The sequence below is a fragment of the Watersipora subatra genome, chromosome 11 (genome assembly GCF_963576615.1).
Source record: "Watersipora subatra chromosome 11, tzWatSuba1.1, whole genome shotgun sequence".
In the NCBI taxonomy this organism is placed as follows: domain Eukaryota; kingdom Metazoa; phylum Bryozoa; class Gymnolaemata; order Cheilostomatida; family Watersiporidae; genus Watersipora; species Watersipora subatra.
This window is the reverse complement of record NC_088718.1, coordinates 4772950-4800469: the sequence shown is the minus strand read 5'-3', so window position 1 is coordinate 4800469 and position 27520 is coordinate 4772950. Positions and strand designations below refer to the sequence as shown.

The 27520-nt window shown below is 36.9% G+C and overlaps 1 protein-coding gene across 1 annotated transcript in view; it reads left to right on the top strand.

The window, feature by feature from the left end:
* Positions 1–27520, top strand: part of LOC137407749 (exportin-4-like) — a 56298-nt gene that overhangs the window by 27033 nt on the left and 1745 nt on the right. The window contains exons 9-21 of the mRNA XM_068094131.1: positions 1300–1474; positions 3084–3252; positions 3834–3975; positions 4380–4522; positions 6149–6326; positions 13578–13737; positions 14235–14404; positions 15746–15914; positions 17638–17842; positions 20486–20650; positions 22823–22936; positions 25564–25786; positions 26989–27106. Of these exons, the coding sequence (XP_067950232.1) occupies positions 1300–1474; positions 3084–3252; positions 3834–3975; positions 4380–4522; positions 6149–6326; positions 13578–13737; positions 14235–14404; positions 15746–15914; positions 17638–17842; positions 20486–20650; positions 22823–22936; positions 25564–25786; positions 26989–27106 (2131 nt within the window). The remainder of the gene's footprint in view (positions 1–1299; positions 1475–3083; positions 3253–3833; positions 3976–4379; positions 4523–6148; positions 6327–13577; positions 13738–14234; positions 14405–15745; positions 15915–17637; positions 17843–20485; positions 20651–22822; positions 22937–25563; positions 25787–26988; positions 27107–27520) is intronic.

The following is a 27520-nucleotide window of genomic DNA, read 5'->3' as shown; positions in this document are numbered from 1 at the left end:
TGAATTTGAGTAACTCACCTGGAAAGCTAGATTTTTACTAAAATCTTTACTAAAACAATACTCACATTTTTGGCCAGCTAAACAACGCTAGTTATCAACTCGAAGCAAGCGATTTAAGGGTGAGTATCTTGGCTGATGTAATGACTATTTGCCTTTGAACCCATCGCACTCCGAGTAGCTTAAAGGTCAAGTTTGCCGCCTCTGGATCTAGAGGTCCTGAGATCAAATTCAGTGTCGTGCAGATGTTTCATTGCTAGATTTTAATTGCTATAACTGGATATAAGGTTTACCAAAAAGACAAAGACTACGATTTATATATATAGATGTATATATATAGATGTATATATATAGATGTATATATATATAGATGTATATATATAGGTATATAGATGTATATTAATAGATGTATATATATATATATGTATATATAGATGTATATATATAGATGTATATATATAGGTATATAGATGTATATATATAGATGTATATATATAGATGTATATATATAGATGTATATATATAGATGTATATATATATAGATGTATATATATAGGTTTATATATATAGGTGTATATATATAGGTGTATATATGTATATTAATAGATGTATATATATATATATGTATATATAGATGTATATATATAGATGTATATATATAGGTATATAGATGTATATATATAGATGTATATATATAGATGTATATATATAGATGTATATATATATATATATGTATATATATATATATATGTATATATATAGATGTATATATATAGATGTATATATATAGGTGTATATATAAATATAGGTGTATATATATAGATGTATATGTATATATGTATATATATAGATGTATATACATGTATATATAGATGTATATATATATATATAGATGTATATATATAGATGTATATTTATATATGTATATATATATAGGTGTATATATTTTATTGGCATTAATAATCATCAACAAAGATTTTCGTTATATATGCCAAAAAACAATTTGAAGGCAGAATTCACGAATTGCTGAGTGAGTTGAACAAATCGTTTTAAAAGTTAGTAATCTAACAGCATTGTGGCGTAATTGGGATAGCGGATTGAAGGTTCCCGTAACAGAAAGTTCGTAATCTTAAACATACTTTGGTTCAGTTACTTTGTGTTACAATTTCGGTAAAAACCAACTTGGATTCTGAGATTTTCCATCCACATTTAGTGAAAGTAAAATAGTCAGTCATGCGCAATCTTCAGTTGTCTCCTCTTTCTGTTTGACTCTGCCTAGCCTGTGTTCCTGTCTTACCACAGTCTCGAACTGAAGAGCTATGACTCTATAGGAATTTCCACCATCTACGAAAACCTTCTGCGTTGGTTCAAGATTCAACTATTTGCTGAACTCCCAGGCAGTATCTTTGAGCCCTTCCTCGTCTCGATGACCTCTCTGACCTGCACGTACATCACTGCTGCCAAGGCTTGCGACAGCGTTAGTATTCCAGACTTGTTTTCTTATTTTTTTGTCATGACGTTGTGTTAATTTTTATGCGTATCCCGAACAAATTGAAACTCATTTAATAAGTGAAGAATGAAGTACATCTCATTACTGGCCTCCTCAAATTAAAGGTTGACTTGCAACAAAATTCACATAACAGTTATTTGGTATCAAAATATTCACCATATTCACAATATTCATATGTCTTACTCCGCTGTGTTATAGGCGCAAAATATGTGGAAATGTGATTACAAGCTCTTAAAAGCTCAAAACGAACAGTTGATCGCAGCCATCACAAAACCGCCGTAGATTAGAATCTCTTTCCAAAATGGCTCAAATGGGACATAGTTGAACACGATGTGCTTCTGTTTACACTTTCATGCAACGTCATTCGTTGAAATATTTTCACAAATATGCTTCACACATTCAATAAAACCATGTCTATTGGCCTTACGCGTCTATTTCATCATCATTGTAATGCTGTCACTTTGAGCACTGATATCTCAAAACCTACCGTAAAAATTCGTTTAATTTTTTAACCTTAGCTCGAAAGCATGCATATCATCCTCTGATGAACATGAGGAGCCTGTTAGTCATCTGTGATAGTCGAAAAATGCTGCAGAAACTGTTCACGCCATTTGGCAGGAAGTATGTCACATGATCAGATCACTACTAGATGATTAGAACAAACTGAAACGAAACTAAAGTAGCGAGCGTCTATACTTGTTACGGGCTTTCCAGTAGAACCCGAAGTGTTTGTCATAAACTAGTGCAACGAGACCTTTTATATTGAGCCTTTTATTGGCCTTTAATTTCAGGTGATAACATCAGGTCTCAAAACAATAACCACAATGTTTGAGTACGTCATCGAAATAAAGAGACTCCAAACTACGGCGTTTTCATGATGGCGGCGATTAACTGTTCGTTTTTGAGCTTTTAAGAGCTTGTGATCACATTTCCACATATTTCCCACCTACAAGACAGCAGAGTAAGACATGGTGAACCTTTTGATACTAAATAACTGTAATGTGAATTTTGTTGCAAGTCAACCTTTAACAATTGAAACGTTTGAATATTTATATTAATAAAAATTAAATAAAAATATCAATAAATTTATAAGATGAAATATTTTAGATCTTTAATGAAACTCTAAAGTCGGTATTTCTGTTAATAACAGACGTGTGCAAAAAGATATTCATTGGTTTAGAATTCATTGGTATAGCAAATAGGCTAATATATTCTAAATAATCTGTCCAATAAACACGTGTTGTGACTCAAGCAACCAATGACTCAAAATGTCTATTTGACTGCTAATAGATGAATCAATTGTCTGGTAATGTTATCAGAAACATGAAAATGGCCGTAATCTATATCAATGAATCCCACTTTGTCATTATGTCTGTCTGTTAGTCTGTGTAAACTCTATGCTTTTCAATAGTTTTTGGCTGATTTTGTCCAAACTCCACACGCATGAGTGTACCATTACGTTGTCTTACAGTCATGGCCTGTTTGATAAACAGGTCATACATTTCCTTATTGTCATCTGGTGCTGAGTGTGTAGGATATTTGATCAACTTATATTTGCATCTTTGTGTGACTCCAGTCTGAGGCCGATGACAACGTGTTTATGGAAGCCTTGGAGAAGCTGCTCGTTAGTTGGACGACTCTGTTGTTGGAGGAGGAAGACCATTTTGGTAAAGGACAGTTTAAGAAACAAGCAACAGAAATTTTCAATACTTATGTGCAGTTTCACATCACAAACTTGTCTACCGGTAAGTTGGTACGATGACAAGTGCCCACAGGTGGCGGGTTATCTTGGCGAGCAAATACAGGCAGCTTGTTATCAAAGCTCATTTGTATACATAGATTGGAGTATTCGGCAAATATTTCATACTGGATTTTTGTTGTTGATATTTTAATTATACTTATACAAGGAAGAATATGTGATAAAGTAAATTAAATATTAAATCACAATTTATAATGTAATTGAAATAGTACATAAAATGCTTTAAAATCATAAAAATGTTTCGGTGTTGATCAATCGAGTTGGCATATCTCATCATACAGTTTTAGAGTTATTGAAGTAAATGATACTGTATCATGTAACCAAGTTATTTATTGTATTCTCTTGATGAGTTCTTGTATGATTCATAGAGTTATCATTCTAACCTGGCATTGATTCAACAAATAATTCTATTGAATAGCGGCAGTTTATTGATATCAAGAAGTTCCTATATGGTACTCTAATAGCTGGTTGTCTAGTAGCTGGCTGAGGTTAGAGCGAATCAATGAATGATTTTTAATCAAATAATATATTGCTATAGCATTTGTAGTTTATCCTTTCGGTTGCCAGGTTTAGATGCGCTGCCAGTGATTGATGAAACCGAATATGAGGAGGAGGACAGGCCTGACAAAGAAAGATTCTCCGAGCAGCTAGCCAGTCTTGGAATTGTCGGCCGTGAAGTGCCAGAGCACAGCCTTGCTACGCTAGCCAGGTAACAATTTAGCTGATTTGTTTTACCGGCATCGACCAGTGAAATAAGATTTAGGTGAAATCAATTCATGAAGCGGTGATATAGTTCCGTCTCATTATTCTTATATTCTTTGCAACTATAGACATCATAATCACACTTTCGCTTGATCTGAGCATTTTAACCGTGATCATGTTTTGTCAATTTTAATCTTGAAACATCTTGACAGTCTGATCACCTCAAACATTAAAAACAATCGTAAATGATAGAACAATACTGATACTTTCTAATAAAATCTACTAAAATGTTGTGTAAGTTTATTTTTAAGAGAATGAGTGGTAATTATCCAGGTGGTTGTTGTTTTGATATCCGTGTGCACTATTATCAGGGGAGGCTGACATAGCCTGTCACTGTTGAGTCTTTTATAGGTTAATAGACGAGCGAAGTGAATGGCTAAAGGTGCACTTAGAGAAACACAGTCAGCAGGTCAAATCAGGGGTCACTGATGATACTGGGCAAGCGCAGCTAAACATGATATTTGAGGATTTACACTGGCTGCTACTAATAGCAAGTAAGGTTCCATCTCTCTCTGTAATTCTCGTCTCTTTTAGGCGGCTATTGAACCCCTCCTTACTCACACCATGATGCCACAGTCTATTCCCAAACAATCACAAATTCACTGCGTTTTCATGGTTTAAATGGGTCTGGAGTTGCTTCCACTCCGACTCACAGAAACTGTTAAACATGGCGCCATTTTGTTTCGCTAAATTTGTGTGAAGGCATTCGATGTGGGAGTGCTATTCAACAACATAAGAAAGCTCACGACTGACAGATCCGAATCAATAATACTTAACTAAACTCTTCTCAGTGAATGTTGAAAAAGTTTCAGCCCACAACCACGCGGGTGTCTGCTACGAAAAGATTCCACCACTACTCACTACTGTTTCTCTTTGACTTTTTGCCTTTATGTTTACATTCAAAGGATGGGTTGCTCGTACGAAGAGAAAAAAAAATTTTTCAGTAAAGCTAGTTGACTAAGCATACATTGAAAAGTGATCATGACCCGAAAGCGAGTCCACTTTAGCAAGTTTTATTTTGAGGGATACATCGCCAATCTTGGAAAGATATATAGTGCAACTTAAAATTGTTGAAACGGTAGGGTGCGAATTCATCAGCAGCGAGCAATTACAAATCGATTCGAAGCATGGAAACACACTGAAAACAATTTAAGATGGATTCTCCGTGACCAGAAATGCTTCATATTGGCTGTTTTTACATCTCTGTAGTGGTGTGAAGTGACTTTGGAGAGCTCATCAGTTGTATAGCTGGTCAACATTGTTGTGGTGATTTCTCTAGGTGCAAACACACTAGGCGATATGCAGTGCAATATCATGCCCCATGGTGACAATCTGCGCTAGACGAGTTGATGCTGAGCGATGACGCTAGACTTGCTCAATCAGAGCTTTATCAGACACAAGGTGCATTTTGATTAGTTGTTTTTAAACAGAATTCACTACGTTGGCTGCTAATTTTCTCGTGTCAATGTTTATCAACATACAACAACAAGTCTTTTTTTATTTTGTTACGATTGAAACACCAAAATGAACACTGAGCTGCTCATATATTTAATAAGAGCACACCCGGTCCTGTGCGATACAACTCAAAAAAATTACAAAGATATCCAGTTGAAGACCAACATTTGGGAGTCATCGTTGCGCGGGTCGACCATCTTGAGAATGATAAATTATTATTTATAGAACCCAGAATCGTTTTTCTTTTTTTGTGTAGTCTGTGTAATTTGCAAAAGTGAGATATGCCTAACAAAAGTTTAAGTTGTTTGCGTGGTTGTCTAGAAGAAACCATATTGACTAAAGGTGTATTTATTTATTAACAACTGCAAAGAAACTGGTTATACAGAATTTTATTGGTTGTTTGCGAGCATGTCCGCGTTACCGCTCGCTGATGAATCGCCCAAGTGTGTTTGGGCACACGCCAGAAAGTGCAGCGATATCTTTGTGCTCCTCATTATGTTCGCAATAAATTCGCCCCAGTGTGTTTGCTCTTTTAGAGTTGTGTATCGATGAACAGGCTGTATCAGAGGTTCAGAGAGGGATGACTCCCAAGATTAACTGAGCAAGGTTCTAACTAATAGTCGCCATACATACTGCTACTTATTAATAACCTTTTCTTTTTTTAGCATCAGTTCTAACAGACGATGCACAGGGAGAGACGGCCATGATACCCACAAAGATATTACATTATTCCGTGTCACAATCTAAGGTTATTGATTCTCAGCAGACACTAAGCTTGATTACGAAACCTGAGCTATGCTCTGTGAAAGCTAGTCAGACGAATGGAGTTGATCATGTCATCAGGTAGGATTGTCTTTTTTGTTCAGCGCCTGCTTTTTATCGTATAAAGATATTCTGGGTTTGTCCGCTGAGTCTCAGAGAACAACCTGAAGTTTGTGTTTCAGTAAATAAAGGTCAACAGTTTTTGTACCAATGACAATTTAAATTTGAGTTTACTGCGATCCTACGAGCTTACTACGGTATGACTAGCAATCAGCAATTGTTGTTAGTAGCAGTTAGCATTTGTTGCTTCTAACACATGTATACTAACATTTTCAAATTCGGGTTGAGCGTTAAGTTATCTTGCCGCACTTGCGAAAAAAAAACGACGTGGGTATAGCATTATATCTACCATATACATATATATATACACTATACAACTTCCATGAGGTTCTAGTTCGTCGGGATAGATCGTCAGATTTGTTGACAAAACAGGGAATAGGTCAGTGCACAGTTGTATATATATACTTGAAGGCGATCGTCAAAAGATATCTTTTATCCTAATCTTGACCCCTGGATACAGATAGACGGCGATTGGCTAGACTCCGTTTTTCTTTTAGTAAAAATACATTTTTGTTTTGCTTTATTGTAGGCGTATCAAATATGTGTTATTAGTTTTAATTTGCAGAATTACTGTCTAGAAAAATAAACAAATCGTTGTAAATGGACATCAAATATGTATGTTCCGCGTTAACTTATTGTAAAATTACTGCAATCATCGTTTATAAAATCAGTGAAATTAATCAGCAAAAATGAGAAAAGTTGGTGATACAAACCAATGATACTGCAGTGTTACGGTTCAGTCTACAATCTAAAAGAAATCAAGTTTATCCTTTTTGTCTGGCTAAACAGGTGAGTTTGAAAAGATCTTGGAATGGATGAGGCAATTTACAGGTATTTTACTGTTCTTATAACGTAAATGTTCCTGGAATAGTTTATTTACATTGCAGGAGCAGGAGCCCCTACTATATCAGCTTTATTTTCTAATTACCTTATTAGCTAAGCAGATAATTTTGGCAAATAGGAGCTATCTCTTTGGATTTATCTACTCCATAAAAGTTCATTTGCTGATCATAGACTTAATCATAGAGTTATCTCCCCCTAGAGTGATAACTGTGCATTCAACAACACGAGCGTTTCCGGTGCCATCAAGGAGCGTTTAGGCCACGCCCATTTTTTGTGCTGGTCGCTCGTAGTGATTGACAAGAACAATAACATCAGCCGTGAGAATGATCATGAATTTGCACAGTTAAGATAGTAATTATTGCTCATATTAAAGAGATGATGATTATAGTTTATTACTCTAATATATGCTTATCATTTAAAGCAATTCAATACTTACATAACTTGCACAGACACTGAATAGACAGTGTTAAGTGAGTTAATGAAATCAGTAGATAGATACTCAGATACTGCATCCCAATACATACACATGTATATATATATATTACTGGTGTTTATAAATTATCAGTCGTTATCAGTCAGAGATTCATCTAAAATCACAGCCAGTTTTATCCAAACAGACTCGCATATTAATAATAATAACCTTTATACAAAATAGATTTACTGCCACGTAACTTTCATGATGATGGATTATATTTTTTCCAACTAATATTTGTTGAGCAGGATGACTCCGACAAGTAACATAAATGAATACTTTTGTCATGCGTTTAATTGGTCATGGTATGATGACTACTGCAATAGTGATTTTGCAAACCTTTATCAGCAAAGTAGTCATGTTCTGATGCTATAGAGGGAGATGGGTCAATAAAGCTAGCTGTTGCGGAGTCTTCTACTGTCTCATCACCAGAGCTCGAGAGTGGTCTCTTTTTCCTTGGTTGAGATTTCTTCGGCTAAGGACATAAGCATTGTATTAAACTAATACTATGTAGTTTGCGTCTTGGGCGATCAATATTAAAAATTATGTTAATAATTCCGTGATAATTCATGGGTCTCCACCTGGTATGGATACACTACAAGAATACCAAAGATCTAAGCCAAACCGAGTGCATACATAAAAGCATTTATAAAGAATCAAGAAGCTTTACATGCACAGTCTATTTTGGATGATAACACTGTTCGTAACAAACTAACCTGCATGTGTTCTGGGAAGTTGAAGATAGTAGGAACAGCAGTTGGAAACAATCTTGATTGTTTTGGAGGACCTGTGTAGTCAGCATCTGTGAAATGATCTGAGCACAGTTTGGTTGACGGAGTAAGTTTTAAATTTACTCTCTTGGTTGCAAGAACCCATCTATTTGCCATCTTCTCATTCTTCAGCGGGAATCTGTATACATTATAAAAAATTAACTGAATAGTGAATGAGTGACAAATAAAGGAGGGTCAGTCGCATTAGGTCATAGATAACACAAACTAACAGTAATCAACTCCAGTGGCTGGTAGTGGAAGGACACAGACAAAGGGTAGTGAGGGTTCAGAATCAAACAAGTAACTGACTTGCTTGCATACCTACTACACCATAACAATGATTGATAGAACAAGGGACATGATTCAAATCAATCATCTCTCTAGGTACACCTTTGATCATTCATTTCAGTTGTTGATACAGCTAAATCAAGCCTTTTTAATTTCAACTACTGATGATATTATTGTGTGAATATAAAATATACCGGAAAAAATGAATGAGTAACTTGACAAAACTAAACTACAACGACTCATCCATGGAACTTTTTGTCTGGTGTCTTGCAACTAGAATTGGAGCAGCCAAAGGCTGCACAAAAACTACCATTTGGCATACTGTTAATGTGATGATCACAGTCATAGAATAAGCAAAGCAAACGTATAAGAAATAGCAGTACTAAAGAACAGGCCCGTCTTCTCTGGAACGACTGGGCGGCTGAGCCGCCCCAACTTTTTAGTGATTGTCGGCGGCTATGTACTAAGAATTACGTTCTAAGCTCATTCACTTGGGATTTCCAAGTTGGAAATTCCAAGACCGGTTGGAAATTCCAATAACTAATCTATTAGCTACTAGCATTCTACTACTAATGTCTCCGTGGTGATTTCGCCAAATGAGTGATCTTGTAAGACTTTGTTAAGACTTATAAACTGAACTTTATTGCTTTTAATTGGGGTGAAAGGGTGTGAAGACCCCAAACTTGCATTTTCCCTAATTTCCAGGCTCACTAATCTAGTATTGGTTTTGACTGCCAGTAATGTAGTGAGTGAGAGATCCTTTTCTGCATTGAAGCGAATCAAAACATCAACGAGGAGCACCATGGAGCAGGCTCGGCTAAATAATCTTCTAATATTTTACATATATAAAGATATTGAAAGAGATACAGAATCAGTTATGAAATATTTGTGTCATCGACACATTGACAGAACTAGAGCTATTGCAATAAATAAGTAATAGCTCTTGTTCTGTCAATGTCCCTTACAGAAATCTGTAGTGTCATGAGTTTTATATTGGTCGTTGAATAAAAAAAACGTTTTGCCTACTATGAACCATAAACAATATACTTATATAGATTTTGATACTTACAATTGATTGCCTTTATGCATACTTTGAGGGTTGTTGATGCTTAAAAGGTCTAAAGCTTCGGGGCGCTGCCCCGAACCCCATTGGGGGCCGCCACCGCCCCCCAAACTCCCAGGTGTTCATAACGAGTTGCCTAACATTTACAGTTCCAATTTGCAACCAGGGAATAGAGTTTAAAAGTTAAAATGGTAAATGTTGTATACAGTATGTTATAATATGTAAAAATAAATTTTCTGTCCAAAGACTTCTTTATTACTCGGGCAACGCCGGGTAGTACAGCTCATGGTTGATAGCAGTCAATTAGCTTTCCATCAAACTAATGTAATACAACCCCAGTATGACCATCTATCTTATCTATGAGTAACTGATTGCATTAACTCACTTACTTAACACTGTCTATTCAGTGTCTTTGCAAGTTATGTAAGTATTGAATGGCTTTAAATGATAAGCATATATTGGAGTAATAAACTATAATCATCATCTTTTTAATATGAGCAATAATTACTATCTTAACTGTGCAAATTCATGATCATTCTCATGGCTGATGTTATTGTTCTGCCAATCACTACGAGCGACTAGCACAAAAAATGGGCGTGGCCTAAACGCTCCTTGATGGCACCGGAAACTCTAGGGTAGTTATCACTCTAGGGGGAGATAACTCTATGGACTTAATCAGCAATTAAACCATAACTGCCACGTACAACTTTTATCGTAATTTCTAGGTAAATCAGACACGCTGATTCAGTTTTTGTACTCAAAATAAAGATTGGTCCACTAACTTTCAGAGTAATGAAGGCTATTTTACAGCGTTTTAATGTCGGTCTCGAAAACAACACAATTGGCACAACATGCTCCGCCCATAAATATGTGACCTACGCTAGCTTTTTACGAACGAAAGTTAGGAATGTTTAGTCCAATTTAGAATGATAAAGATGGGTGTCTTAAAACCAATTATTATTTAAACTCAGCCTTCAAAATAATCTCCGTATTTTATGAAAGGTAGATAAGCTATTTAACATTGCATATTTTAAAATGAGCTCAAAAAAGCGCGATAACAACGCTAGCTTGTGGTAAAATTGCCCTTTTTTGAGCTCATTTTTCTTGGAGTTCAGCCTATTAAACATCTTGTAACAAGCTACGAGCAATTTTAAATAGTTTATCTACCTTTCATAAAAGACGGAGATTATTTTGAAGGCTGAGTTTAAATAAAAATGGGTTTTAAGACACCCATCTTTATCATTGTAAATTGGACTGAACATTCCTAACTTCTGTTCCTAAAAACCTAGGCTACGTCACATATTTATGGGCGGAGCTTGTTGTGCCGATTGTGTTGTTTTCGAGATGGATATTGAAACTCTTTATAAAAGCCTCCATGACTTTGAAAGTTGGTGGATCAATCTTTTCTCTGAGTACAAAATCGGAATCAGCGTGTCTGATTTACCTAGAATAAACGATAAAAGTAGTCCCACGATCAAACACCAGCAAATCGATTGTTTGGGAGCTTTATGATAAATGCATATGTGCACACAACTCACGAAAATTATTCATGAACGGCCGTCCCAAACCCTTGTGCCCAAATCTCATCAGCAAATTTAACCAGTGTTATATGAAGTCATTTAAGTATAATAACGATACAGAACACATATAAACCTATTTAACTATGTTACCAAGTCTTTATCATTTGTAGACAATATCCTAAAACTAACTCATCTGATCGGATTATACGTAAATAGACAGATTAATTTGGCCTAAAATCGCAATAAAAACTTGACAAGCCGCTTTTAATCAAAATTAAAACCGGCCAATAAAACGCCGATAAGGCCGTGCGACAGAGAGTAGAACCATCAAGTCGTGCGCATTTCATGAGAAAAACGTGTACATTTCACCAGTCTATGGTATTGTCCAATTGCTGAATGTTTCTGTAATTGACGTAGAAGTACTGAAAAGTAATCGTTTCTTTTTTGCCAATTTTAAAGTAGGTAACTGACATTTTGGACACTTATAATGAGTACTTTGGTATGCCAACTGATGTCCAAAGCAGTGAAAGTAAAGGAAATGACAATGATATTTTTCTAACGATTTTTATAAGATTATTACAATATTTAATTGTAAGAATAATGATTCGATTTTATGAGATTATTATAATATTTAGTTGTAAGAATAATCATTTGAATTTACACGATCGAAGTATATAGTGACAATGCAATATGTTAATGTTATTATTTGTCTAAAGATTTTGTTGATGATATTGCGACTGTGCCCAATATCGTGGTACTGCCAAGCCGTTTTTAATGTCTGCAGAATTAAGTTATAGGCCTACACTTTCTTATAGATATACAGCTGTTTCTATGACAACCAACTAAAATCTGTTTAGAGTTTTAAATTCAGCATATTTTTTGCATATAAATACAAAAATCTAGATAAATATCACAACTTCTTGATATTGGTTGCTATGACATTTTGAAATGTAAACAAAATTGTGCATTGGTTCTCGTTTCTCAAACTTTAACACCAGTTTTCTCAAAACTATGTTTTCGCACTAATGGTAAACATGCATTCAATTTATTGACCATAAAATCTGCTGTAATTAAGCAGGAATCAAATTTTCCTTTGCAAAATAACTGAGAATTTTCTCCTGCTAGTGTAGATAACTCTAAATCTCACACACTCGACTGTGGTTTCTGTGATCAAGACCCATCTCTTCACTTTGGTTACAGATAACCATTCTGCATTCAACATAACCAACTTTCAAACTGTGTATATCACACAGCAGCTTGCCATTTTACTTCTAATATTGCATCTCTCCTATTGCAGGGGGAAGATATAAACATATAATCTTTTCCTTTCATTATTGCTGTTTGTTGTACATAATAACACCCAGTACATTACAGCTACCATTGCAGTTATCCTATTGCACTGCAGTGCCATTTGACTGCTAATATTGCATTTCTCAACCAGCAGTACCCTTTATTTTTTCCAATATCTCTTTGGTCATGGGCTGTATGACTGGAATTTCTAGTACGTAGCAGTTATGGTTTAAATAAAACGTTTAGCTTATTAATTACAAGCGGAAAGCCTGGTGATGCACGAAGTTTTTGTCATTTTCAATCAGATGGCAGCAAGTGGGTCTAAAAGAGGCTGGTTCTCAGATATTTTAGCGATTTAGCAGAAGGCTTGGAGCATATGCTATGAAGTTTGGATAAAATTAGTTTAAAAATATGAAAATGCATGTTTAGACAGACTAACAGACACACACTCACACACACCGTAACAATGTGAAATCTATTAATACAGATATCTGAAGTATTAAAACTAAGTTGTCTATTCGCAATATTGATTCAAGCAGTACCAGGATCGATCGGCAATATCCAAACTTTCTATATGAATGCATCGGGATCTATCTGATTAGAAACTCGACAGTGTGCCTTCGCATGCCTTATAGACAATTGCTTTCAATAAATGTATTCATGGATTGTTGTCGTGAAAGCAGTTGTCTATTTTACAATTTGTTGAATATAAAAGAAATCTCAGGTAATCCTGGGGTTGCTGCTCGCATTTTAGTAGTTGGTTTTGCTTGTAATCCATAAAAGTTCAAGTTATCATGCGTGCTGACTTTGTTAGCAAGCCTCTGAGCTGTCTTTGTTTTCATTGGACTATTATAGAATGAATCGAGACTCATCCTTCAGCCTGACCTCATAAATTGGTTGAAACAGGCCAAGGTCACACAATGTTATTGGTGCTGTTTCTCACAGTGTCATGCTACGTTGTTTTAGGCTGCTTTCAAGTGTACTGAGGCTGTTCTATATAGAGTCCATAGCCGTCCAAAATAGCCTTGGTTCCATTCTGAGTCCACAACTTGATTCAACTAGTTCATATTTTTTGGGAAGATTTATTGACACGTACCTGACACCATTGGAACAAAATTATTCAGAGGTAGGTAATTGATTAAAGTGTAGAGTTTGTCGTTTACGATGTTTAGAGTATTGGTTCATGCTAACAACTATGGTTTTGATATTTCTTTCCGACTTCAAAGATCTCATTTGTTGAATTATTCTCTGGCTTCTTCCAGATTTTCGAAAAGTTGACAGCAGAATCTGTTGCCGATATTTGTTTTAAAGCAAAATTTTGCTAAAGATTTTCAAGTTTGTGCTCTGATCAAACATCATTTGCAGTTTGTCATTAAATATCAAAGTATCACTAATATCACTCACAATGATGGCTGTGAGCTTAGCCCTAGGCCTTTCAATAGCAATTGGGGTATGTTTCCAGTAACCCCGATACCAATGTCAAGTGCAATCATAGCTGCAAACCACGCCTTTGGTTCAACAGCAGCTATTGGGAAGTGATTTTGGTAGTTTTTATATCAGGACATCTTGCTTGTGCACTCACCACATCTGTATGGATATAGAAGGAACAATTTTCTTGTGCAGATGAGCCCCACTCTGGAAACAATATTGGGGGCCGATACAGAAGGTGCGGTCCATCTAATCAATGTTATTATCGATAAGGTTCAGCTTACCCTCTCTCTGTGGAACTCGGAGGTTGAGGTTCTGGAAGAGACGCTGCATACTCTGCTCACTCTGGTTCGTAGGAGCCACAGGTAGGCACAGTTGTATGCTATTTATGTTCGTCTGCAACAGGGTTGTCAAAGGCTGACGGAATTACAATTTGCACCGCCAAAGCCAGCAAAAAGAAAATCTGTCTAGAACTGACAAGGCCAAGGCTGGCAGACCAGCTGGCTTACAAGACTGGCTGTGTAAAAAGGGTCAAAATTATATTGGTGGTTAAGATTCAAATCAAATTAAAGCCTGGTTCACACTATATCGTCGTTTGTCAACGTTTTCATTTCGGCGTTCATTGTCGATTATGTGAACCGATACCATCGACGAAGCAACGCGGACACGTCGGGAAAGTTTGCAGCTGTCAAACTTTCCCGATATTTCGCTGATCATCTATGACTGCCTTTCAAATGTGAACCATTTCAGTGAAAGTAATTCGTAGTCGCGGATAGCGTGATGTGTTCATATCTGTTTATGATAGTTGCTGCAGGACTAGTATTTAATTCCAGCGCGCGAAAACATAGAGATTTCTTCATGAAAATTTAAAAAGAGAAATGGGAACACTACTTCATGGAGTACTTCCTGATGCAAACGGAATAAGTTTGTGATAGTGTTAACATCGGTTATCATCGACGATCACCGAAGTATTGTGGCATCAACGCCGAGACACGGCTATATAGTGTGAACCAGCCTTAAATTTCATAAAAGAATGTCATTTTCAGTTATAGTGGCTATATAGCATACTCAGAAATAAATTCTACAATCTAACCTCTTCTTAAAATTACCTTAATATAAAATTTCAAATGCTGATAGAAAATTTGAGCAGATATTTGGTTCTACACTTGAAGTGATTTTCAAAACAAGACGTTTGACGTTTCTCAAACATTTTGTTTGATAAACAAATATGAAGAGTCCAAAGGTAAAAATTAATGTAAAAAACCATAAATTATGAGAAGAATTAAAATGTATACTATTAGTTAGTTTGTTAAATAAGTTAGTTTGAACCTCACCTAATCTAATTTAGAGTAAGTTTTTGCTGCGTATTCCTTTCACCACTTTTTTCCGATCCTACGCAGCTCCCATTCTGTTCGCATGTCTCTGAGGTGAAGCAATAATAAAAATCTATTCTTAGGTATTCTCTCATTTTTTAAATCTTTTATAGTGCATTTATTTTATTGTTGTGTGGAAGTATTTTCAGTATTTTTGAGTTAGTTGTCATTATTTTCTTTGGCCTATAGAATGAATCGAGAATACCCAATCCAGCACATGACAGTGTTACCATATAAAATGTGCTCTTGAATATATAGACTATATAGTGTAAGTAGAGGTGACACTGGAAATTATGCTTAGTCAGTGAAAATGGGTAGTTGTCTTCTCTGCAGATGTAAGACGGTGATAAAGTGTCAACACTTCTGGACTTTCATGTCCTCTGTCAGTGAGAACTCGTTTCCACTCAACACGATACCTGCGACGAGTAAGAGACAGTTATACAGGGCCATAGTCTACTGCGGTGGCTGCATGGATAAAGATCGACAGCAGTTCTGGGAAAGAGTAGGGCCTTTATCGTTAGTGTTTGTCTTGGTGGCCTTTGCATGTGGCTGTGTGTGTGAGTGGTGGATGTGTGTATGTGGGTGTGCAGAGATGTGTTGATGAGCGGGGGAAGTGGTGTATGTGAGAGGGCTGTGGGGGAGGGTGTGGTGGGAGGTGGTGTATGTGAGAGAGCTGTGGGGGAGGGTGTGGCAGCTTCTGTGCACATCATGTTAAGACCATTTGTCTACCATTAATATTGTATTTTTATAAAGAATTTTATAATATTGTAAATAGCAGCCGTCATCGCTGTTAAACATTTCGAAGGATCTGCAAAGGTTGAGCCAAGCTGAAGAAAGTTGTTAACTGACAGAAGAGTGTCTCAGTTGCTTCTATGTTAAAAGTTAACCACTGCCGTTCATTATCTCCTCTCTTTATTCTTCATGGTTCTCCTGTCAACAGCCGAGCATTGTCACTCTAGCTAGAAAGTTACACATAAACTTGTCATGAAAAACTTAGGATAGCACTCAGGCTGGTTGAGGAGATACTCTGGATCTCTTCAAGCAGTTAGTTTGGCAAGTAGAGAAACTAAGTAATCCATGTTATTGCTGCAGGCTCCAAGGGGCTGGTTCTCGCCAGCGCTTGTCGATAAGTGTCAGAAGTACTGTATATTACAAAACGATCCTTAAAGTAAAAAAAATTCACCCTTAAAAGGTTGGGGTCATCTTATATAACTGATAAAATTCAGACTCTGATCTCTACATGTAGATTTTTCAGTTTACATGAAGAATCAGTACCTGGTTCTAAATAGAAATCAGCTGGTTGTAAATAGAAATGGTTGGTTACGTACACCTTTTATTTCTCAATAAAAGTAGGTATCGCAATACAGTGAACACCAGGATACAGTGGCCCTAAGATATGACATATTCAGGTTACGATGTGGAAAATGATGTTTTTCCGGCACCTGGTTACGGTATTTTCCACTCCTTACGGAGTGCCTAAAAATTACTAAGCTGCCAATATGTCATTGTTCGAAATCCTCCCACAATGCCTCAAGGCTAGTTCACACTATATCACCGTATCTCGGTGTTGATGCCGCAATACTTCGGTGATCGTCGATGATAACAATGTTCACACTATTACATACCCATCCGCGTTTACATCAGCAAATACTCCGTGACGTAGTGTTCTCCTTTTTCATGAAGAAACTGTTTTTGTGTGCTTGAATCGAATACAATTTCGCAGCAACTATCATAAATGAAATTAAATCATGCTATATAGTGCGATCATGCTATAATCAGCGCCAAAATAGTTCACATTGTACAAGCTGTGGTCGATCCTCAGCAGAATTTCAGGCAAGTTTGGCAGCTGCTAACTTTCCCGACATATTCACGTTGCTTCGCCGCTGATATCGGTCCCCGGTGCGCATAGTCGACGATGAACGCTGAAAGAAAAATGCTGACATTGGTGATATAGTGTGGACCAGCCTTTAAAACGATCTTAGAGGCTATTCAATGTTTACAGTAAACGAAGTGAAGAATCAGCGGAAGGCTGCATCATTTTTTAATTATTTAAAATGTGAACACAATAAATTTAGCAATTATCTTATACAACCGACAAATGATAAATTCATAAAAAATTGCCTCAATTTTGCTGGTCTTATTTGACAGTTGTCTATCGTATTTATCGTCCAGACACATGCACTGTATAGGGTAAGTATATGCTAACATCGTCCTGTATAATGCAGATGGTACAGAAGCCGATGGAGCAGATGGTTATGCTCACTACTGATGGACAGTTTAGAAAAAGGAAGGACGAGCCTCGGTTAAAGGAGGCACTAATTGACAGTCTCGAGATTCTGATTGGCTGTTGCCAAGCAACGCGACTCGTCAACCAATCTGCTCTCTTTGACATTGTTGAACCTTCTTTGCAGGCAACCACTGTCTTATTAGGTGTGTATATATGTAATATTATATTGTTGTAATGTTGTAACAACTAACAGTATTTGATCTATAAACCATGTACAGTAAGTAATACCTTGAGGTACGAATGTTCCCACATGCGAGTAATTTGAGATACGAGAAAAATTCTGAGTAAATTTGTTGCTTTGAGATACAAGACAAATTTGAGATACGAACGAGCATATGATATACTCTCCGATGCGGCAGCGAGGTGCTTAAGTGTGCGAGAGAACAACATCGCTCAGTCTTCCTCGTCGGATCAAAAAGAGTTTAAAAAGGCCGGCTAAAAGTGAAGGCAAAAGCAACTATTAAATAAATGCAAAAAGAGCCAGGCCAGAAGAAGGAAATAAAAATAAAACGCAAATAAAATTAGAATTAAGTTTATTGTAAGGTTAAAACTTTTTAAGGGTGTGAATAGTAAACTAAATTTTTTCAAGTTGAATTTAAAGTTTGTGTTACAAAAGTGTAGCGTAATGAACGTGTGGTCGTCAAGTCTCCTCCACCGCCATTAGCCTTTACCATCTGTCTCAAAGGTAAGAACTCTGCACAGTAATGTACTACATAATTGTGTTACATTTCATTGCAGATCATAACCACTAGCTACATATTTGTAATATCATAACCACTAGCTACATATTTGTAATATCATAACCACTAGCTACATATTTGTAATATCATAACCACTAGCTACATATTTGAAATATCATAACCACTAGCTACATATTTGTAATATCATAACGACTAGCTACATATTTGTAATTGTGTAAGCGTACGCACTGAATTAGAACAATTAAAAACAAATTTGTCTGTTGTAATATCCTGTTTTTAAAGTTTTTTTATCGAAGATGGAAATGGATTCATTTGTATTTAGTTATTTGATATAGGAACAATTGATTTGAGATACGAGTGGATTGACAAACAAACGCGGCCCTGGAACACATTGATCTCATATTTCAAGGTATTACTGTAGTAGTAAATAGATTCATTACACGAACTTATTTGAAAATAAAAAGTATCAGTTGACATTTTCTAAGGAATAAAAACAGTTTTCAGAAACCAAGTTAGTAGAGTATTTTTATGGACACTGCTAGAATCTTTGTAACTGAAACAAGCATATGAGCCTTTTTCTTACATTGGTTTAATCCCTTCTCCTTCCCTCTCGACTCTGTATTCATGTTTAGGGTCTGTCCTGCCCCGGTTCGCATCATGCCATAGGCTTCCTGTGCCAATATTCTTGTGTGTATTTTTCTTAGATATGTTCAGCAGTACATGTAAGACTACTATATAGCAATTTATATATGGAGCATTTGTGTCAGCATGATATTGCTGCGCTACTCTGAGCATGGAGAATGCATTTGTGCTGTTCATCAGTTCCTTTGCCGTTTTTGTATGATGCCAGACTTACGTTGACATTTAATAAATCGTTATAAATTCATTGTTTTATACGTTTCAGGAAGTCATAGCTCAGGAAATTTCCTATCAACTGTTATCGAAATAAAATTTGGCTTTGCTAGATTAGCGATAATTACTCTGCCCTGACCTGCTACCCGAATCCTAGCTAGTGTCTCTGGCAGCTCACATCTCTACCGTACCATGTATTACAGTGGTCACCTACTGTACCATGTATTACAGTGGTCACCTACTGTACCATGTATTACAGTGGTCACCTACTGTACCATGTATTACAGTGGTCACCTACTGTACCATGTATTACAGTGGTCACCTACTGTACCATGTATTACAGTGGTCACCTACTGTACCATGTATTACAGTGGTGATCACAATTATGGGAGCACTTGAAGTAAACACAACTTTTGTTGTTAATTCATATGTTCCGTCGGTATTATGTGAATTATAACAATATGCACATCAAAGGAAAGCTCAGAATGTACTGGATAAGAAGATTATGTAAAACTAACTGATATTTGCTTTATACATGCTGATACATTTTCAGCATAAAGCGGTACGAAAATCCAGAACAAATCTTCTTTTAAGTTTGTGGAAAACGCAACTTAATTTGACATAATTTTAGACTACAGCTTTATAAAAGTTAACTGGTGGTGTTTTAAGTTCTTTTAGAGTATTTCTAGAATCCTAGTATTTGGTATGACACCATAAGCCTAGACTGACCTGATAGGATATAATGGGTGACCATTGAACAGAATTTATTACTAGAGTGAACCTTTGGTGGTAGACAGAATGTCTAGAAAATTTGCTTTTCAAATATGTATAATATGTATCAAGGTCTGAGATTATGGGAAAAAGGAGTTTATGCCATAAATGAAAAGTATTGTTATGAAATCACCAGAAGGTCCCATTATTATGATCACACTGTATGCTCATACTCTGTCATATGATCACACTGTATGCTCATACCCTGTCATATGATCACACTGTATGCTCATACCCTGTCATATGATCACACTGTATGCTCATACCCTGTCATATGATCACACTGTATGCTCATACCCTGTCATATGATCACACTGTATGCTCATACCCTGTCATATGATCACACTGTATGCTCATACACTGTCATATGATCACACTGTATGCTCATACCCTGTCATATGATCACACTGTATGCTCATACCGTCATATGAACTCAGCTTCACACGAGTGTTGCGTTTATAGATGTCTACCACAATGATCAGCAGATGGTCGAACTTTCTCTCGAAGTCTTCTGCGAAGTTGTCTCATCCATGATATGTTGCCTCGACAGCAGTTCCTCGGAGCGACTCTATGAACAATGTTTGGCAGCCATCCATGTGTACACACAGCATATCAATGTTGTCCACGGTAAGTGCGCCAAGTATTGGTAGATACATGTAAGTATTTAGACTAGAGGTGGTCGTTACTATGTGTCCATTCAACTGGGCCAAGCCACGGTTGGAGGTTAGGAAAAAGGATTGCCTTGTGTGAGATTTGAACTCATGACTTTCAGCATGGTAGACCAACACTCTAACAACACCGATAACTTCCCTCTTGATTTCCAGAATAATTGGACATAGAGTTATTTCACCTGACTATTTCTCACGGTGCACTAAGCTGCCGGGGTACTAGTAATAAAAATTATATAAAATAATAACAAAGAAATAGTTGTAACGCTGGTCAATAAAATAGACAAATGTAACAGTGACTCTATATTCTCTAATGGCAAGCTTTCTGAACTACAAAATGCTTCCATCACTTACACTACTTCAAATTGCTGATTTGATGCCAGGCTGTAATGTCGTGTGATATCCTTCACACTTCATATTATATTTGTTCTATCCTCTAGTCAATACTAGCTGTAAGCTTGGTGATGCCCCAGGTTTTTTTCATTTACAATCAGATAGTCAACAGGTTGATGTTTAAGTGGCTGGTTCAAAGGAACCAGATGGAGTTTTGAGACCAAATATTTTAACGACCTGGTGGAAGGCAGAGAGTATATGTGTGCAAAGTTTGTATGAAATGGGCTAAAAATGTGGACTTGCATAGCAATCACAGAGACAGACTGACAGACACACAATGACAATGTGGGGTTCATAGTCAATATATCCCACAAGTAAAATTAGTTTATGAGGAGTTGTCTTACCAAACTATTTGTCCGTGATTTAATCTTAACTGAAAGGAATTCATGTAAAGCATCAACCATCGAATAAAATTATTGTCCAAATGAAATCTTACTTCTGTTTATATTGTATGTGTGTACGATCTGGTATGTTCAATGTAGCAAACATTAAACACATTAAAGTTTTTATGTCACGAGGGCACTAGCGGTGGTAGACAACTCCCATATGGGCATGTTGAACAAAATGTTATATTGTTGTACTACTAGACAAGCCTGCTTGCTTTATTGTTGCAGGTTACTTATATAGTTTGCCATGAGCGTGTGGACATATGCCTTCGCTATAGATAGTGGCTCTCTGTGAGCGTGTGGACCTATGCCTTCGCTATAGATAGTGGCTCTATGTGAGTGTGTGGACATATGCCTTCGCTATAGATAGTGATTCTCTGTGAGTGTGTAGTCATATGCCATTGCTACAGACAGTGGCTCTCTGTGAGTGTGTGGACATATCCCTTCACTATAGATAGTGGTTCTCTGTGAGTGTGTGGACATATGCCTTCGCTATAGATAGTGATTCTCTGTGAGCATGTGGACATATGCTTTTGCTATAGATAGTGACTCTCTGTGAGCGTGTGGACATATCCCTTCGCTATAGATAGTGACTCTCTGTGAGCATGTGGACATATGCTTTTGCTATAGATAGTGGCTCTCTGTGAGTGTGTGGACATATGCTTTTGCTATAGATAGTGACTCTCTGTGAGCGTGTGGACATATCCCTTCGCTATAGATAGTGGCTCTCTGTGAGTGTGTGGACATATGCCTTTGCTATAGATAGTGGCTCTCTGTGAGTGTGTGGACATATGCTTTTGCTATAGATAGTGACTCTCTGTGAGCGTGTGGACATATCCCTTCGCTATAGATAGTGGCTCTCTGTGAGTGTGTGGACATATGCTTTTGCTATAGATAGTGACTCTCTGTGAGCGTGTGGACATATCCCTTCGCTATAGATAGTGACTCTCTGTGAGTGTGTAGACATATGCCGTTGCTATAGATAGTGGCTTTGTGAGTGTGTGGACTGATCTCTTCGCTATAGATAGTGACTCTCTGTGTATTCTCTAGTCTGCTTCCTGTCCATCTCTCACCATCTTTGGCACATAACATTCAGTACATTCAGTACAGTGTGAAGTTGTAATAGTTGCAAATCTATACTCACTGGCTGTAGTTGAAACTTCATTTTTATTTTTTTATTTTTTGTTAAATATTTTTCGTGATTAGTTCCAGATAGTTTAAGAGAACCCATAGTGACTGTACTCAACCAGGTATACAAAAACTAGGCAAATCGCTATTTTTACGCTTTTGTGTTGCTCAAAGTTCACTTGGATGGCAGCGTTGTGGCTTTTACGTAGATATGGTTGTTACAGGAGCTCGGAAGGGGAATGAAGATGCTGAAGAGGACAAGTTTAAAGATGTTTCACTTATTCTTAAACTCTTGTTGAACCTCATGTCTAAAGATTTAGTTGATTTCGGTCTCAGTGGTGAGTGTTATTACCCATTGTTGTATCCACTCTTAACTCAGTATTGATACATGTTACTGTATTGCCATTGCAATGGAGTGTTAGTTTCTGTTTGCATAGTAATACCTTAAAGGTTGACTTGCAACAAAATTCACATTACAGTTATTTAGTATAAAAAGATTCACCATGTCTTACTCTGCTATGTTGTAGGTGCAAAATATGTGGAAATGTGATTACAAGCTCTTAAAAGCTCAAAAACAAACAGTTAATCGTCGCCATCACGAAACTGCCGTAGATTAGAATCCCTTTCCAAAACGGCTCAAATGGGACGTAACTGAACAAGATGGCTTCTGTTTACACTTTCATGCAACCTTATTCGTCGAAATATTTTCACAAATATACTTCACGCATTCAATAAAACCATTTCTATTGTCCTTACGCGTCTGTTTCATCATCATTGTAAAGTTGTCATTTTGAGCACTGATATCTCAAAACCCACTGTAAAAATTCATTTAATTTTTTAACCTCAGCTTAAAGGAGTGCATATCATCCTGTGATAAACATGACGAGCCTGTTGGTCACCTGTGATAGTCCAAAAATGCTGCAGAAATTATTCGCGCTGTTTGGCAGGAAGTATGGGTCACATGATCAGATTATGACTAGACGATTAGACCAAGCTGAAACAAAACTGTAAACTAACGAGCATCTATATTTGGTAAGGGCTTTTCGGCAAAACCCGAAGTGTTTGTCATAAACTAGTGCTACGAGGAGTTTTATATTGAGCCTTTTATTGGACTTTCAATTCACGTGAGAACATCATGTGTCAAAACAATAACCAAATCATTTGAGTACATCAGAGAAATTAATTGATTCCAATCTACGGCGGTTTCATGATGGCGGCGATTAAATGTTCGTTTTTGAGCTTTTAAGAGCTTGTAATCACATTTCCACATATTTTGCACCTACAACACCGCAGACTAAGACACGATGAACCTTTTGATACCAAATAACTGTAATGTGAATTTCGTTGCATGTCAACCTTTAATAATTTTATGTAATAGTAATAACTTAAATAAATAATAACTAATCTAATAGTAATACCTTTAACTATTGACTGTCGCTATTGTTCTGGTGTATTCATGGTGTTTTCCAATTTAATTTTGTTAAATGTCAAAATTCTCTGTCTTGTGCTGGTCATTCATTATTTTATTGGCTAGGAAGACCTGCAATGATTCCATTTACTGCAATTTTAGTATTTGCCAATCAAACCCGTTTTATTACAAGCAATCAACTAATGTCCATAAACAATGAGGATTGAGGATTTTTTCAGGGCATGTTTTTCAGTGATGCATTGTAGATTCATATTGCTAACCACTATCAACAAGGCCTCTACGACTCCATGCTTGCCTGTCATCATCTGTTCTATTCATCTCAAAGTTTGCTTTAATTATTCTATAATTATAACTGGTACACTGGTATGATCACCCTATGCATACACTATTTACATCCTATGCATACTCTGTGAACACCCTATGCATACACTATGAGTACCCTATGCATACACTATGAGCACCCTATGCATACACTATGAGCACCCTATGCATACACTATGAGCACCCTATACATACACTATGAGCACCCTATACATTCACTATGAACACCCTATACATACTTTATGAACACCATATGCATACACTATGAACACTCTATGCATACACTATGAACACCCTATGAATAATCTATGAACACCCTATACATACTTTATGAACACCTTATGCATACACTATGAACACCCTATGCCTAATTTATGAACACCGTATGTATATGCTATGAACACCCTATGCATATGCCATTAACACCCTTTGCACACTCTATAATTACCCCATGCATACACTATGAACACCCTATGCATGCACTATGAACACCCTATGCATGCACTATGAACACCCTATGCATACACTATTAACACCCTATGCATATACTATGAGCACCCTATGCATTCACTATAAACACCTTATGCATGCACTATGAACACCTTATGCATACGCTATGAACACCCTATGCATACGCTATGAACACCCTATGCATATGCTATGAACACCCTATGCATACACTATGTACATCCAGTGCATGCACTATGAACACCCTATGCATACGCAACGAACATCCTATGCATGCTCTATGAACACCCTATGCATGCACTATGAACACCCTATGCATACGCAATGAACATTCTATGCATGCCCTATGAACACCCTATGCATACACCTCACCATATGAACACCCTATGCATACATCTCACCATATGAACACCCTATGCACTCATCTCACCATATGAATGCCCTATGCATACACCTCACCATATCTTTTTCGGTGTAAGAATTTATTACTAATGAGTTCAAATACTCCTGAATGAAGTAAAAGTGTATACCGAAGTTGTTGATATTTTTGGTGCTTTTTTTGTTTGTAATTCTCAGGTTATAGGCAGGAGTAAGCTAATGTGCACCATACCATGTTTGTATAAACTCGCATCTCGATTTTGTCAGAGTGTAAGGAACATGTCTTAAGATTATACGAAGAGTTGAAAGTATTAAGATGGCCTGCGAGTTTGTCAATGGGGTCATTGAGCTCTCCCTTTTTACCTCCAGAGACGGGAGAGGAGATGTCGGTCACGGCTACGGAGGTTGTCCTTCTCGGGCTCACTGTAATAGTGCCTATAATGGATGCCGCTCTCCTTCAGTTTCCTAGCCTATGTTCCTTGTATTATAAACTGCTAGCTTTTGTCTCTGAGTTACGCCCCGATAAGGTACTCGAACTACCTCCCAGTCTCTTAGAACCAATTTTATCCTCCATTCATCTAAGTTTCACAAGGTAAGTTTTGGTTGCTACTTTAACACTTGGTAGGTTTGTAATAATTTTGGGGGCTGTTTTCTCATCAGATCCTGTGCCTGATAAAACTTTGCTGCCGTTTGCTGCCAATTTTGGTTCAGCTAGAATTATAAAAAATTTGGCTGCTTCATGAGTCATATGTTTTCTGTATAATTGGGAAGTTTCAAGTCGATTGGACTAATTTTTAAGATATCACAGAAATACTGACAGAGTTTCAAACTAGCTGAGAAATAAAAAATGGCTGTTGAAACGACATTAGTTTCCAATGACATGTAGATTGGAGTTCTTATTAATGGAGGCTCAGAAATAGAGAAAGCTAGAAAGTTTCTACTCATCAGCGATAAGAGTTTTATACTAAAACCATTTGTTTTTCCATTCGTAAAAGACATCATTTATTCATCTCGGTTTAATGTAATTTTTGTTTCTTCAGTTGATTTTGCACCATCACTTCTTTGAGAGAATGTGTAAAAATAACTATTCATTCTATTTGATTTTTGGTTTTTTTAGTTCTACAAGCATCCAAATGATATTCAGTTTAAAAGGAATTGTGCTATCCTGAGTACATTCGCAGTCATTAAAAAGTTGTTAATACGGTCTATGATCAGGGGACCTGCTTATATGTACAAGCAGGTTAAAATGCTCAATTTTACTAGGTTGAAGCTTCACAATGATATTCAGTTCAACAGGAGTTGTGCTATCCTGAGCACTTTCACAATTGTTGGAGAGTTGTTAATACTGTCTAGGGATAAGAGGACCTGCTTGTATATACTAGAATTATAGGTTTCAAAGTGGTAAGCAATGTTCGTTGTCATCAGATTGGGATATAAGTAGTTTGGTGTTCTAAAAATTTGTCTAATCCTGTATTGAAAAGTGTCGAGAACATTCAGACTACAACCTTTACGGTGTCAATCTGTACCATAAATGAAATCAACTTAACCCTTTCTGTTCAGTCAAATACTAGTGTGTTTTACCACATTGAGTGCTTCATTGATTGTAAAACTTCCTTCAGGCGTGTCACTTGGTTGTTTGGCACATATTCATACGAGCCTTACTTCTCTTGCGCTTGGTTCAGTAAACTTCTGCTGCTATGTTTCTCTGATGCAGAATTGTTATAGTAGAGTTTCGTGACTGTAGAATTATTTATCATGAGACAATTTGAATATGCCGAGGTAGTTGTGTTGTAGATTTGGCAGCGATGTAGCCAAGTCTGGATTTGAGTTTCTATCTGAGATGGCCATGCATGTAGCAAACAAGAAAGATGCAAATTTAGCTATTAGAGCTAGGCTGGATGGATTTTTGCAGGTGAGGCGCAGTGACAGGTGCATGTTTGGTAGTCATACTAACCGATGACAGGTAAGGCAGGTGCCAGGTGGGGTGCCGTAACCTTTGCTTGTTTAGGGTTAGTCATACTAATTAGTGACTGGTAAAGCCTCGTTCCCGTATACGTCGCAAAGCACCGGCGACAGCACCGCAGGCTATTGGCAGTGAAATGGGAACCTACTAGCCGGGTACCGCCGGTAGTTGCCGGCGGCATCGCAATAGTTTAGCGCTGTTCAAATTTCGCAGAAGGCTGCAGGCAAAACCTTCCCGAAATGCACTGTACGGGTGAATGTCACAATTATAGAAACGGCATGGCTAGCGAACATTTTATTTGATTACGCGATTATGTTTAGCGATGCAGCTTATATGTGAACATATGCCGCCGAGCCTAACGTC